The following is a 12,405-nucleotide window of genomic DNA, read 5'->3' as shown; positions in this document are numbered from 1 at the left end:
TTTCTGTTTTAAGCCTCCCAGCAGTTCTGTATGTAGTACTGGAACACTGACTTACAAATTAATGGTACTGTGATTTGTTCTTATAACTTACTCAAAGATGCATGTAATACTCTCAAAAATTCAGAAGTATAAAAAAGGTGAAACAGCTGTGCACATTTTGAGTTTAATTAGGTAAGTGTATTTTTATCCCAATGTGAAAGGTGGTACTTTGTGACATTCTTTAGTAACAGTAATAGAACTGAAGAAAGAATTGGCTTGATGTAAACATGAACTTTTCAAATAGAGGCAGCAAGACTTTTTAAATTGTCCTTGACACAATTTTTTTTTAAATGAAGGCCGAGAGAGAATAGTATTTTTGCACACTGACTCCCAGCAAGTTTTTTCAGCAGATCGACAAATACAGTATATAGAGGAGAAGACCAAATTCAAGCAGAATTGTATCTTTATGGTACATTTTCCCAATATGCCTATACACCCTATCCTGATGAAGGGTAAAACACATTGCCAATAGATCTGTGTCATATTTAACCCCAGCCATCAAGCAGGCCCATGCAGCCACGAGTTGGACTGGAGAGAGAATCAGGAGAGAGGAAGCTGAAAAACTCATGGGTTGAAATAAAGGCAGTTTAATAGGGAAAGCAAAAGCTATGCATGCAAGCAAAACAAAGCAAGGATTTCACTGCTTCCCATGAGCAGGCAGGTGTTCAGCCATCCCCAGGAGAGCAGGGCCCCATCACATGTAGGGGTTACTTGGGCAGACAAATGTCGTCATTCCAAATGTCCCCCATTCCTCCTTCTGTATATACAAAGAATGATGTCATATAGTCTGGAATATCCCTGTGGTTGCTTTGGGTCACCTGTCCCATTCTGTCTCTTCCCAACCTCCCATGCACCCCCGATTTCCTTTCCAGCATGGCAGTACAAAAAGCCTTGGAAGGGGCCTTGGCTCTGTGTAAGCCCTGCTCAGCAGTAACAAACACGTCTCTCTATTTACCATGACTGTGTTCTGCACAAACCCAAACACTGCCCCATTCCAGCCACTGTGAAGAAAGTTAAATCTACATCAGCCCAAACCAGCACATTGTGTAACTTTTTAAGAAGTGTATAGAAGTGCTTCAGTTGAGGGTAAATGCACATCAGGGCTCATGAAACTCTAATATTTTTGGTCTACTTGTAATAAATACTTTTATGATACTTCTATGTTGAGTCCTGGGCCCTTGGATTATGTTAAGAGTTCTCCCAATTTTTGCAGCCAATATAACTCAATAGTACTGTACCCTGCAAGTGCTCCCAAACTTCTTTGTTTCTGAAATGAAACATTCTGTCTGGAAAATCCTAGAGATCCAGAATACATCTTTGAGCAGTAGTACTGTGTATATATGTATACACACATATCTGCACGTACATATATATATATGCATATATATACTGAGATGAACAAGGACGTACACATACACACACATATATGTAAAAATCAATGAGAGTGTTCACAGTTGTAGGGACTTTAGTTTACAGAGTGTAAAACAGATTCTATCATGTTTGGTTTTGTGTTTGGCTTTTTTTTTTTGGGGGGGGGTTGTGGTTTTTTTTTTTCTTTGTTTGTTTTGTCTTTGTGGGGTTTTTGTTGAATTTGTTGTTCCACAATGCCAAATTAAGCATAGATTGAATTAGCAACACTCTTTATGGCATAGCCACATATTCAGGAAGTTGCTATATTGATGTCTCTCATGCTTTCAACCTATGATATTTTACATAATGATAATTCTTTTTTTGTTCTACTGCTCTTAAGCCAGTGTGTCCTAGCAGGTGGTGTCCAAGCACACAGTTGCCATAGCTGGGAGTTGTTGGAGGATGTTGTTTTTTGTATTTTCAGACATGGGAACATTTAGAAATGGATGTCCCTTGGAAGCATAATCAGGAAATATATGTGAAATATATCCTTCAGTTTTAAAGATAGTTTTACAAAGACACTTGTGTAATGAGCTGCATTGCTCTATGAAATTCAGAAAGGGCTGAGATTTAGCATTTATTTTCCCTAGCACTAGAAGTTCATGTGTGTAAAAACAATGAAAGTATAAAGTTGCCACAAAAAAACAGGTCTGTCTGCCAGAGATGTACACTCTTGCAGAAAAGGTACAGAGTTCAAAGATGGGAGAATGTGTAGTAGTTGAATATAACTTGCTAGTCTTCTGAGTATGAAAACTAGTCCTGACAATAATATTCTTCTGTTCCTTTCACCAACTTTTTATCTAGGCTTTATGCCCAGAAAGAGGAACTGGTAATAGATATGCTGAAGTTTTTTATCCATTTTCTTGTATGGTTATATTTTGATTGACTTAATTTTTCTTGGTAAAGGTAAAAGAGAGTTTCAGTTCAGCATTATGAGCTAAGGGTAAAACTGAAAGCTGTGTTTCAGTGAAAGCTGATTTTATATTTCTAAAGCTGACTCCTTGGCAGTTCTATTTAGTATCTCTCTTCCACAGGAAAAAACCTCCCAAACTTCTGCCAGTACCAGTTGTTTCTGAGGCTGTGATAGAAACTGTGTCAATGAAATGATTCAAGGCAAAAAAATCAAATTGTGACAACAACCACCCAACCTAAACCAGCCATGCTCCAGGGCAAACACAAGAATTTAGGCAAACATATAATGATGAACTAGATTAGAGAACTGAGCTGGCTTAAAAATATTTTAGGTCTTTGATGTGTAAAGCAGCTGAAGTACTTGTGCTGGCACAGGAGAGCAGACCCTGGTGGAAGAGAATGACTGGGAACAGCAGAAGCAAGGCACCATCTTGGCTTTCAGTATCTTTTGAACATACAGACTAAACTACTTACCCCACATGAGGCTGTTGTGGTCTTCACAGTTTCATATTTGGTCTAAATTTTTGATGGGGGGAAAAAAGTAGTTACAAGTGTCTCTTTGCACTTAGGAATTGGGAAGAGGACCTTGTGCTCTTAACATGCTTTTGCCTTGGGTATTTAATGATTTAGGTATGAAGAAGGTGTTTGTTTGGTTGGTTTTGTTTAACAATGCAATATGAGTAAACAACAATAGAATAAACCTTTAAAAATGCTGTTTGATTTATATTCATATGCGGCAAGGGTGAATTAGAAGTGAGTTGGTGGCAGTTTTTCATGCATTCTGGAACAACGTCTTATTACAGTGCTAGGGACCAGAAGTTATTTTCCAAATTTCGTATGTTTGGCATTGCTATGCAATGTTGTATAAAGTTGACACACATAAAAGCTTGAAGGTTTGTAAATTCAAAGAAATATGAATCTGTTGCTGAATGTTAACTGAATGTCCATATCTTTATTTTCAAAAATATAGAATAAGAAACCCAAGAAAGTAAATTGTGAAACTTCTTGATTATTTCAAACACAGACGTAGTGAATTGTGTTGAAAGGAAGCAGTAAGTTAGTGAGTTTTCTAAATTGTTGATCAACAGCAGTGTAACTGAAATTTACACTGGTTTATTACTGGGATCTTGTTTTTGCACATTTCTCAATGCTCATTAACATTTGAGATTGAGACAGACTACACAAATTTACAACTATTTGCAGTGAAAAGCATCCTTCCACATCAAACCAGGTGTTTTTTTTGAAGATATTAGTAAAAATATAAGGTGGGCATTATGCAGTCTGCTGTATCCTACAGTTATTAGTGGCCTGTCACTGACTGTGAATTGGTTTTGCCACTCTGTAGAAGAAATTATATGAATGTAGCAGAGCTTTCTGGGCAGAGGCAGGCAATGGTTGGACTAGGAAATGAAACTGTTGAGATTACACTGATGAGAGAGCAATTATAGACATGGAGGTGGCCTCTCTTAGCTGACTTCACCCATTTTAAAATTACATTCCCCACCTGGTGGCGCAAGGATTTTTCACAATGTATAATTGCCATCTGAAGATAGTAAATTTCTTCCCTACCCCTGTACATTTTAAAACTTGGTGGAACTGATTAATAAGTGATAAATTTTTCTCTAAGTGTCAGTAGAAGTTTAGGATGTCTGCAAAAATGTCTTTTGTGAATAAGAAATTATATATATATTTTTTCCCAAAAAATATTTAACATAATTTATGGAGAAAAATGTATGGAGAAAAATGGTAGCAAGTTAGACAACAACATAATAAATTATTATAGACTTCCTTGGCCATACTTTTTCCATTTCAAAATAGAAAACTGTGAAGGTAAAATTTTAACTAGTGATTGAAAATCCTGTTCCTGCTTCATCACTCAAGGGATAGACAGAATATCCCCAAAAGGCTTGTGTTGAATTCTTTATGTGGGTGAGAAATGCAAATAGCTTTCAGCATTATTCACAGGACCTCTTTATTCAAACTGTCAGTTTTGTGGCTCGTGTTTCTTCTTCCATTGGTTTTAGTGGTAATTACGAAGCTATGGTAATGAATGTGTATCTGTAGCTTGCAGCAAACTATCCAGAGAAAAATTGTGACATGCAGCAACTGCTTTTCTATTTTTCATTTTGGGATTGTGCTGGTGGTGTTTCTTTTTTTTTTTTTTTTTTTTCCTCTTCCTCTTTCCTTTTTTTCCTCTTCCTTATTCCTCTCTCTTTCTGTGACTCAGAAAACTGATTCTAGAGTAAATTTAGGGGTATTTTTGCAGTGGTCTCCAAATACTCACATATTATCCTGCAGTAGTTTGGCAGAATGAAGATGGGTTTGTAAAAACCTAGAAATGGTGTCCAAACCAAAACATTTTCTCATTCGTTGCACTGCAGTGCATGGTCTTGGATCTTTTTTGAGAAAATAGACATGAATTGAAAGAGATTCTAACTTGATATATGCAAATATTTTTTTCTTACTTGTAACAGTAAAATATGGAAATGAAAGGTTATGTAGTCTTTACCTCTGAAGATTTTCAAGGCACTACAGGATAAATCCCCATTTATCTGGGCCAGGGAGCAGCAGGTTTCATTTTTATAGTATTCATTTTTATTGTTGCAGTCATAGGTACGAAGATTGTGAAAATCCTTCTCTCTGCTTTGCTTTGGTGAGTCCTGCCAGTAAGTAGTAAGGCTATCCATTGCAAGTGAGTATTATTATATAGGTATTTTAACAAAGATATCGACTTACCTGAACTTAGTAGAAGCTGCAGAGACTCTTAGCATTTGGGACCAAAGGAAACAAAAACCCCCATTGATCAGAGTTTGGCAAGCTTGCCTACTGTCTCTCCTACTGTCCTGTCTCCAACAGTGGGAAAAAAATCAATAACCTTAGGAAAGGGAGAATGGGATAAGCATATTGGATTCTTTGCAAATTTCCAGCTATTTTCAGCATGGATTATTTCCTGAAATAGATAGGGTTTCTAGGCAGGAGTGCTTGTATAGCTAATACCTACTATTCTCCATCAAAGTTTAAGTAATGAACTGGAGTTATGTTAAAAGCAATAACTGTCATTGTTAAAATCCTCAGCACTGGCAGATGATTCTTTGTTTAGCCTTTCATTATAACCATCGCCTTCTCTGAGAGTCAGTCTTGAAGGATCACTGCTGTTTTCGTTCATTCCTAACTGTCCAGTTGAAACCGAGTCTCATTTAAAAGTGCTCCTCCTACTGCGGGATGCCACATACCAGTGTGTTCCTACACCTGTTGGAAGCACCAGTGAACACTGCACCAAGATAAGTCATGAGTGGCTCTTTGAAGTTCTGTGCAGCTTGGGAAATCTTCACTGGTTGTGTGCCATGTAAAGTCAGCCTGAAAGTGTTAATAACATTCTTTAGAAGTTTCAAAGGCTCTAGAAAATTAATGCTGTTTTGGAAACATCATTCCCTCATCTCCTTTTTTCCTTCCTCTCCAAATTCAAGACTTCTTTTTTAATTTTGACACTTCTGTCCACTAATAACTAATGTGGACACGAGCAAATCTAGTGAGGATAGTCATCTTTCATATAGCTGTGTGGTAGTGCAAATGTAGCAGACTTAGATACAGTCTGTTTAAATCTATCTTAAAAGTGTTATTAAAGAAAAATAATGGTAAAATAACATCAGTAAGCAAAATTATAAATGAAAGCTTGATGGCAAAACTATCTCTAAGGCCATGTAGAGGTTATTTGGTTAAATATGCTGATGTGTTTGATATTTTACAAGTAGCACTGTACTGAAATATTTGTTTATTATTGTTTCTTTTCTAAAAAAACTCCTAATTATAAATGTGGTGTAGTATGGAAAACCTCTTCTGGATTTAGAATAGCTTCTTAATTTTGTAAAAAGGAGTTCAGAAGGAAAAACAGCTATTTGGATTAAGCAGTGGCTCATTTTGAAGCCATGGTCACGGATGATTCTATTATTAAGAATAAAAGCAGTGGTGGTATGTTGACCTTTCTGAGAAAAAATTATAAAATTGTCTGTTAAAGGATGCTGAGAATTTGAATGGTTATTCTGGGGATATAATTCTGTTTTTCATTTAAAAGAATTTAGTCTTGCATTTGCAATGGACATTTGTTTAGTGAAGGACTCCCTTACATTTAATATAATGATGCTGGAGTCAGCTTTTTCAGCTTGAATATGTAAATTGGAAATCACCAGTGATTTGCAAACTTAGATGAAAATTATCTTGAGCTATTAGATGAAAAATATCTTAGAGCTGTTATCTTGAATATGTTAGCTGCAAGAATTACATGCTGCCACTTCTAGTAGCTGTGGCTAATAGCACCAGCACTGCTGCTTAGTGGCAGTAAGCTCAGCCCTTGGAGCAATGGAAATTAAAATCTTTATAATCTCTTACGGGCTCCCCCTTTTTGTATTCTGTTTTGAATGCATTTTATGATGTAGGCTTCTGTTTGCTAAAAATTTAATTTGTACTGCTGTCTGATTTCAGTCAACTGAGTTATCTTCAGCTAAAAGTTAGAGTACTGCCTTTACAAATAATAATTATTAAAAAGTAATACTAATGCTTAAATTCTCAGTGTTTGTGAGTAAGACTGGTTCCACATATTCTTTCTGGTCTTGACCAGGCAGTGACAGTTTATACACATTTGTCATCTGAATTAGGCAAACCATATGTACTCCCACCACGCTCCTGTTGGTGGGTGGCAGTGTACAGGAACAAGAAGTGGGTACTTTCTCTGCTTGGCATCCCTGCCACTGGGGATCCAAAACATGCAAATTGGCTGCAGAACTGTTTTGCTGATCAACAACTACTGTACCCCACCCACATTTCTAACTAGCAGATGGTGAGGCAAGCCTGTAGAACATGGTGATGGATTTTACTACATCCCTTGAAAAGTAAATAAATAATATTTGAAAATCCTATTTAAAAATCTAAATTACAGAACTAATGAGCTACAAAAGCATAGCATCATATAAGTAATGGATTTATATTCTCTGTAAAACTTTCATGGTCACATTAAATAAACATTGCTTCAGTAATTTAAAGTACTTCTTAAGCAGGAGACAGTATTTTTTAAGGTGTTGGTCATCCTAATGTTCTCAATATCTGAGGTTTCTGACTAAGACATTCGTTCTGGAAGAAAAGAAACACTATTCTGCTACAAGTCGCTTGATTAAAAAAAAAAAAAGAGGAATTAGATAAGCATTTAGAACAAGAAATCTTTCAGCATGAATAAACAGAACAAATGACTTCATTAACTTTCAGCTACAGTGCATTTGTGTTAAACTATGCTAAAACTATAACCCTGTCAGCACTGTATTCTTTCTATGATTTGCAAATCACAGTATGATTTTTCCAAGTCACCAGCTGGTGGGCTGCTGTTTGCTCTGGACATCAGGCAAGATTTTTCCCTGAACAAATCTTCAGGAATCAAGATGCTGTAGGCTAGGTCATGGTTGCCTCTGTTTCTCTCTCAATTGTATTCAGCTTATTCTTTCTGTGGCTGCTGCACAGCTTTTTGCATAGTTACATAAATTTGGCTTGAATAATCGAAGTTTGGTATTTTAATATAATTTAGTAATATAAAATAATATTTTTTAACTTGATCTCTCTGTGGATGAAAATTATCCTTAGAACAAAAGACTAAAATTCAATTCAGATATTTTTTTCTGATCAGGAGCATTCTTAGAACTTGACTAAGATAGGTGCTTTGCCTTATTGAGCTCACCATCTATATGATAAGTTGCAGTATTAATGTTTGCTAGTAGACACTTTTAATACACAGAAAGGAAATTTTCACAAAGACATCTAATGAACTAGTGTCACAGGCAGTGTGATTACAGAAATACTAGTATGTCCTAAAACAATATTCAGTACCCACTCTGTAGTTATGTAACAGCAGCAGCAAGATTCAACGAAAATTGCTTATTAGATTTGACTCAAGAATCTGTATATTGCTTGATAATTTTATCAGAAGAGCGTGACCCTGTCAGTCCCTCTCACTTCCCTGCACTGTGACCTCTCTTCTGACTTTCTATTGTAAAGTTCACGTAATTAATCTCATCTTTTGTCTAGGGACCTCATCCCATATATTTTAAAAATCTGCATTTTGTATATAGCAGCAGGATATCATCTAGCATCACTAATTGAATTTACACAGTACCTCTGAGCATCAAAATAAGGCATTTTACCAAAGATATCAGTACTATAATTATGGAGAAAAAGTAGCTCCAAATTCTAATCTGAAAGGAAAAAGTAAACAAGTTGGTTTTCAAGTTGATTTTACAGATTAGAGTATTTTTCTATATCTCTGAATGAAAAAAACCAAACACATTCTATGATATGATCTTTGCTTGCTGCTAAGACTTGAACTCCAACATCAGAATACACTGACTAGTGTAAATTGTTATCATCCAGGTTCATAAAAAGCACTGAGGAAATTAAACAAAGGAAGTAAATGCTGTTTTGTACTGCATCAAAATTGAAGTTACTGCCTTCTTCCATTTTCTTTAAATGTATCTTTACAATGTTTTTTGTATTATCATTTGGCTGCCTGCTGAGTGTGCATGTTGCATCCTCACAAGGAATGCATTACAGCAGTTTTAAGAGGATGAAAATTATACAATGAGTCAAATTCATTTACTTACATTAATAGCAAAACTATATCCACTATCATTCTAAATACAGGAGTTGTATCAAATCTTTCTGATATCTGGATTATCAGATGAGATATCTGATAATACTTATAATATGTAATACGTACTTATCTGTTATTATTACTTATAATACGTACTTATTATTATTACTTATAATACGTACTTATCTGTTCTCTAGTCTGTTTTACTGAAATGTCATCATTGTAAACTTGTTCTAAATGCTGTAGTTCATGTCCGGTAAGTCCAAAGACAGTGTGAGTGGAAAGGACAAGTGAACAAAATGTGAACCCCTAGTGTTGTGAGAAAAAGTGCAGCAGAATTTGAAAATCTATTTACTGTACTTCCCCTCAAAGAATTTGGCTGGTAAATGACACATATGCAACCTTTTGAATGTAATTGTGTGTGTAATTATGTTGTAGTGAGTAACTAAATATTGGGTGAGTTGGGTGGTTTTTTTGTTGTGTTTTTTTTGTTGTTTTGTTATTGTTGTTGTTGTTGTTTGTTTGTTTGTTTTTTAAAGAAAATAAGCCCACTTCTAGGGGAGTTAATAAAACACTTGTGGCTTGCATCGCTTTCTCCCTAGTCCTGAAGTTGTAAAGGGTGAGCTGTGTGGAGAGAAGGCTGATGTCTGGGCTGCAGGATGCATCCTTGAACAGATGGCCACTCTGGGCCCACCAGTTTACAGCACCAATGTGCCCTCCTTGGCAACTGAGGTATCCACATTTTCCAGATCAACCTCCCAGTTATTTCTGCATCTGTTGTCATGATCAAAGAGAATTTATATTTAAGTTTATTGACACAAAACTGCTCTCAGCTCTAATGTGTGTGGCTTGTGAACAAGCAAAAGTGTTAATCATTGTATGAATTTCTATCTTACCATTCTAATTGCAAAAATTGCTTGTAAATGTTCAACATTGTAGCTCTTTAACCTACAGTAATTACCCTAATGTGGATACCTGACTGAAAGAGACAGTCTGTATCTAAGTTTTTCTGCAAGTTAGAGCTGCTGATGTAATGCTCATCAGGTAGTTTTAAAGGGACAACACTTATCATATTGGATGCTGAAATAAATACTGGAGTATTTTTCTTCAACAAACTGTAGATTTTTTTTAATCTTTCAGATAGTAGGGGCTGTATATGAACCTGTGCCAGAAGGACTGTACTCTGAAAATGTCTCATTTACCATTAAGAGGTAATTACTCATTTTATTTCAACATCCTGCTGTAAAGATGTTTTTGTTTTGTATGCTTCCAGCAGAGATAATGTGACAGTTTGCAGACTTAAGCAACTGCCAGTATTTGTCTCTGAATAGGGAATATCTTTGGATTTAAAGAAAAACAGAGCTATCTCCTTACACCAATCATAACATATAAAATATAGCTGCACACATGCAACTGGAAAACTCATACCAATATAATCAGGACATTGATTTAGCCAGTATAGGCTTTATATTCAGTACTGAAATTTACATTTAACGGTATCAGTGCTGTGCTTAATACCTTGCACATCATTTTTTTCCCGATAAAAATCCAGAATCTGAATAATTTTCAAATGCAGGTTGTGGTCAAGGAAATAACCCCATCAGAATATGTTATTTACAGATCACTGTATGATCATATTCATAGTTTTTTTCTGTTTATTTGACTGATAGAAATATGTCTTTCATTACCTTATAATTCTGTTAGCACAGCAGCAAAGGTAATGAAGCAATGGAGGAAAAGATGAGCCTGTACTTCCTACACTCACTCATCACAAATTTCTTAGCTACGTTTATATTTTCCTGGAGATAATGTAATGTGTAAGGCAAAGTATAGAGTGAATTAGAGATTTAGTTAGCTCCCTTGATTTTTCCATCTTAGAAAAAAAAAAGCTACTTAGTACAAAAATGCTTATACTTTTTCATTCAGATATTCAATTCTGTCTCTAAAAAGCACATTACAAAGAACATTTGTGTAAGGTTATAAACTAAGGTTTTTACAGTATGTTTTAGTGTACAGAAAGGTTTCTGTTACTTAAAGACCTTGTGGATAAAGGACAACAATGGAGAGTACAGGAGCTAATAGAACTAACATTTAAGTTGAAGAGATTCTGAACTGAATTTTAATGAAAATATTAAAATCTTTACACAAGAATTTTTCTACATATTTTACTAACAGTGGGAGGCATTAAGTGTTTTTTTTGTTATTGTTAATTTTTGGGGGGCTATTGTTTTTAATAATATCTCTTACTATGGGTTAAGTCTTAAATAATTTGTTATGTTTAGGTTTTTACTTATGCTTTGTGAGCTATTTAGAAAGAATAAAAACATTAAAGAAAAGCAGTAATAATGAGATTTTAGTTATATAGATGAGAAAACATTAACAGAAAAGATGTTATTTTCAAATGACTAAAACAGAACACATTTCAAAGATGAATGTTGGAAGTAAAAAAATAATTTCTTGATAATGATTTGAAGAAATATCGAAAGCTTCTTGTTGCAACTGTAAATTTTCATTTAGTGTTTTCATTACTATTCTTTAGTATTGTTATTAAAACAGGCAATTAAAATAGTTTTATTGCTTTAAGCTACTAAAGAATGTATGGCTGTGGATTCTATTCTGGAATCATAGCCATCAAATTCCAAAGTATATGGATTCTGTTCTGGAATCATAGCCAACAAATTCCTTCAGAGTTGAACATCAACCTACTTGATGTTTAGTCATAAATATTTTTTAGTCATAAATAATTTTTCCTGTAAATAATTACAGGAATTATTATGCATGGAAATAGATGCAGGACTTATTAAAAATCTCTTCTAGCTCCCTTTGGTCTTGGAACTTTTGCCCAGTTTCAGTGAATTAAAATAAAAAATCAAAAGGAAACCCCAACCCCAAGTATTTTTTAAGGATGAAAACTTGCACCTCTTTCAAAGAAATAAAAAATTTAAAGTGAAAATATTTTTTAAATTATGAAAATTAGTGAAATTAATCAACACATTTAAGAAAATTTAAACAAAAATATTAAAATCAGGAAGTTCAAGCACTGTAAAGCATTTTCGAAAGTGCTACTGTGCACGTCAATTGTATTTTACTTAGAAAGAACTGCTTTAGAAATCATAAGTCATTCTATGACATATTCTTTGAAGAAGAGTGTTGGGTTATATGTTTGTGTTAGCAGATTAATGGTCCTATGCAAGGAAATCATAGTACATGACCCTGTGGTTTAACTTATGTCTCTTGCCTCTTGCTCTAACACTGTGCATCCCTGAGAAGGATCTGGCCAGGCCTTCCCATTGTGCAGGTAGCAATTAAATCTGAGAACAGGTGGTCCAAGTCCCTCTGACAGCTGCCCATGTATCCCTGCAATTCATTGTTCACAAACTGCTGGAAAATGCACTCTCTCCCATGATCTAGGTCAT

At 35.0% G+C, this 12,405-nt stretch overlaps 1 protein-coding gene across 1 annotated transcript in view; it reads left to right on the top strand.

Annotated features, from left to right (window-relative positions):
• NEK10 (NIMA related kinase 10) overlaps window positions 1–12,405 on the top strand; it is an 80,457-nt gene that overhangs the window by 35,216 nt on the left and 32,836 nt on the right. The window contains 3 exon segments of the mRNA XM_064703184.1: window positions 1,485–1,518; window positions 9,592–9,721; window positions 10,130–10,200. Coding sequence (XP_064559254.1) covers window positions 1,485–1,518; window positions 9,592–9,721; window positions 10,130–10,200 — 235 coding nt within the window.

Source organism: Zonotrichia leucophrys, chromosome 2, assembly GCF_028769735.1.
Source record: "Zonotrichia leucophrys gambelii isolate GWCS_2022_RI chromosome 2, RI_Zleu_2.0, whole genome shotgun sequence".
Classification (NCBI taxonomy): Eukaryota; Metazoa; Chordata; class Aves; order Passeriformes; family Passerellidae; genus Zonotrichia; species Zonotrichia leucophrys.
The sequence above is the reverse complement of the archived record's forward strand: the minus strand, read 5'-3'. Positions and strand labels throughout refer to the sequence as shown.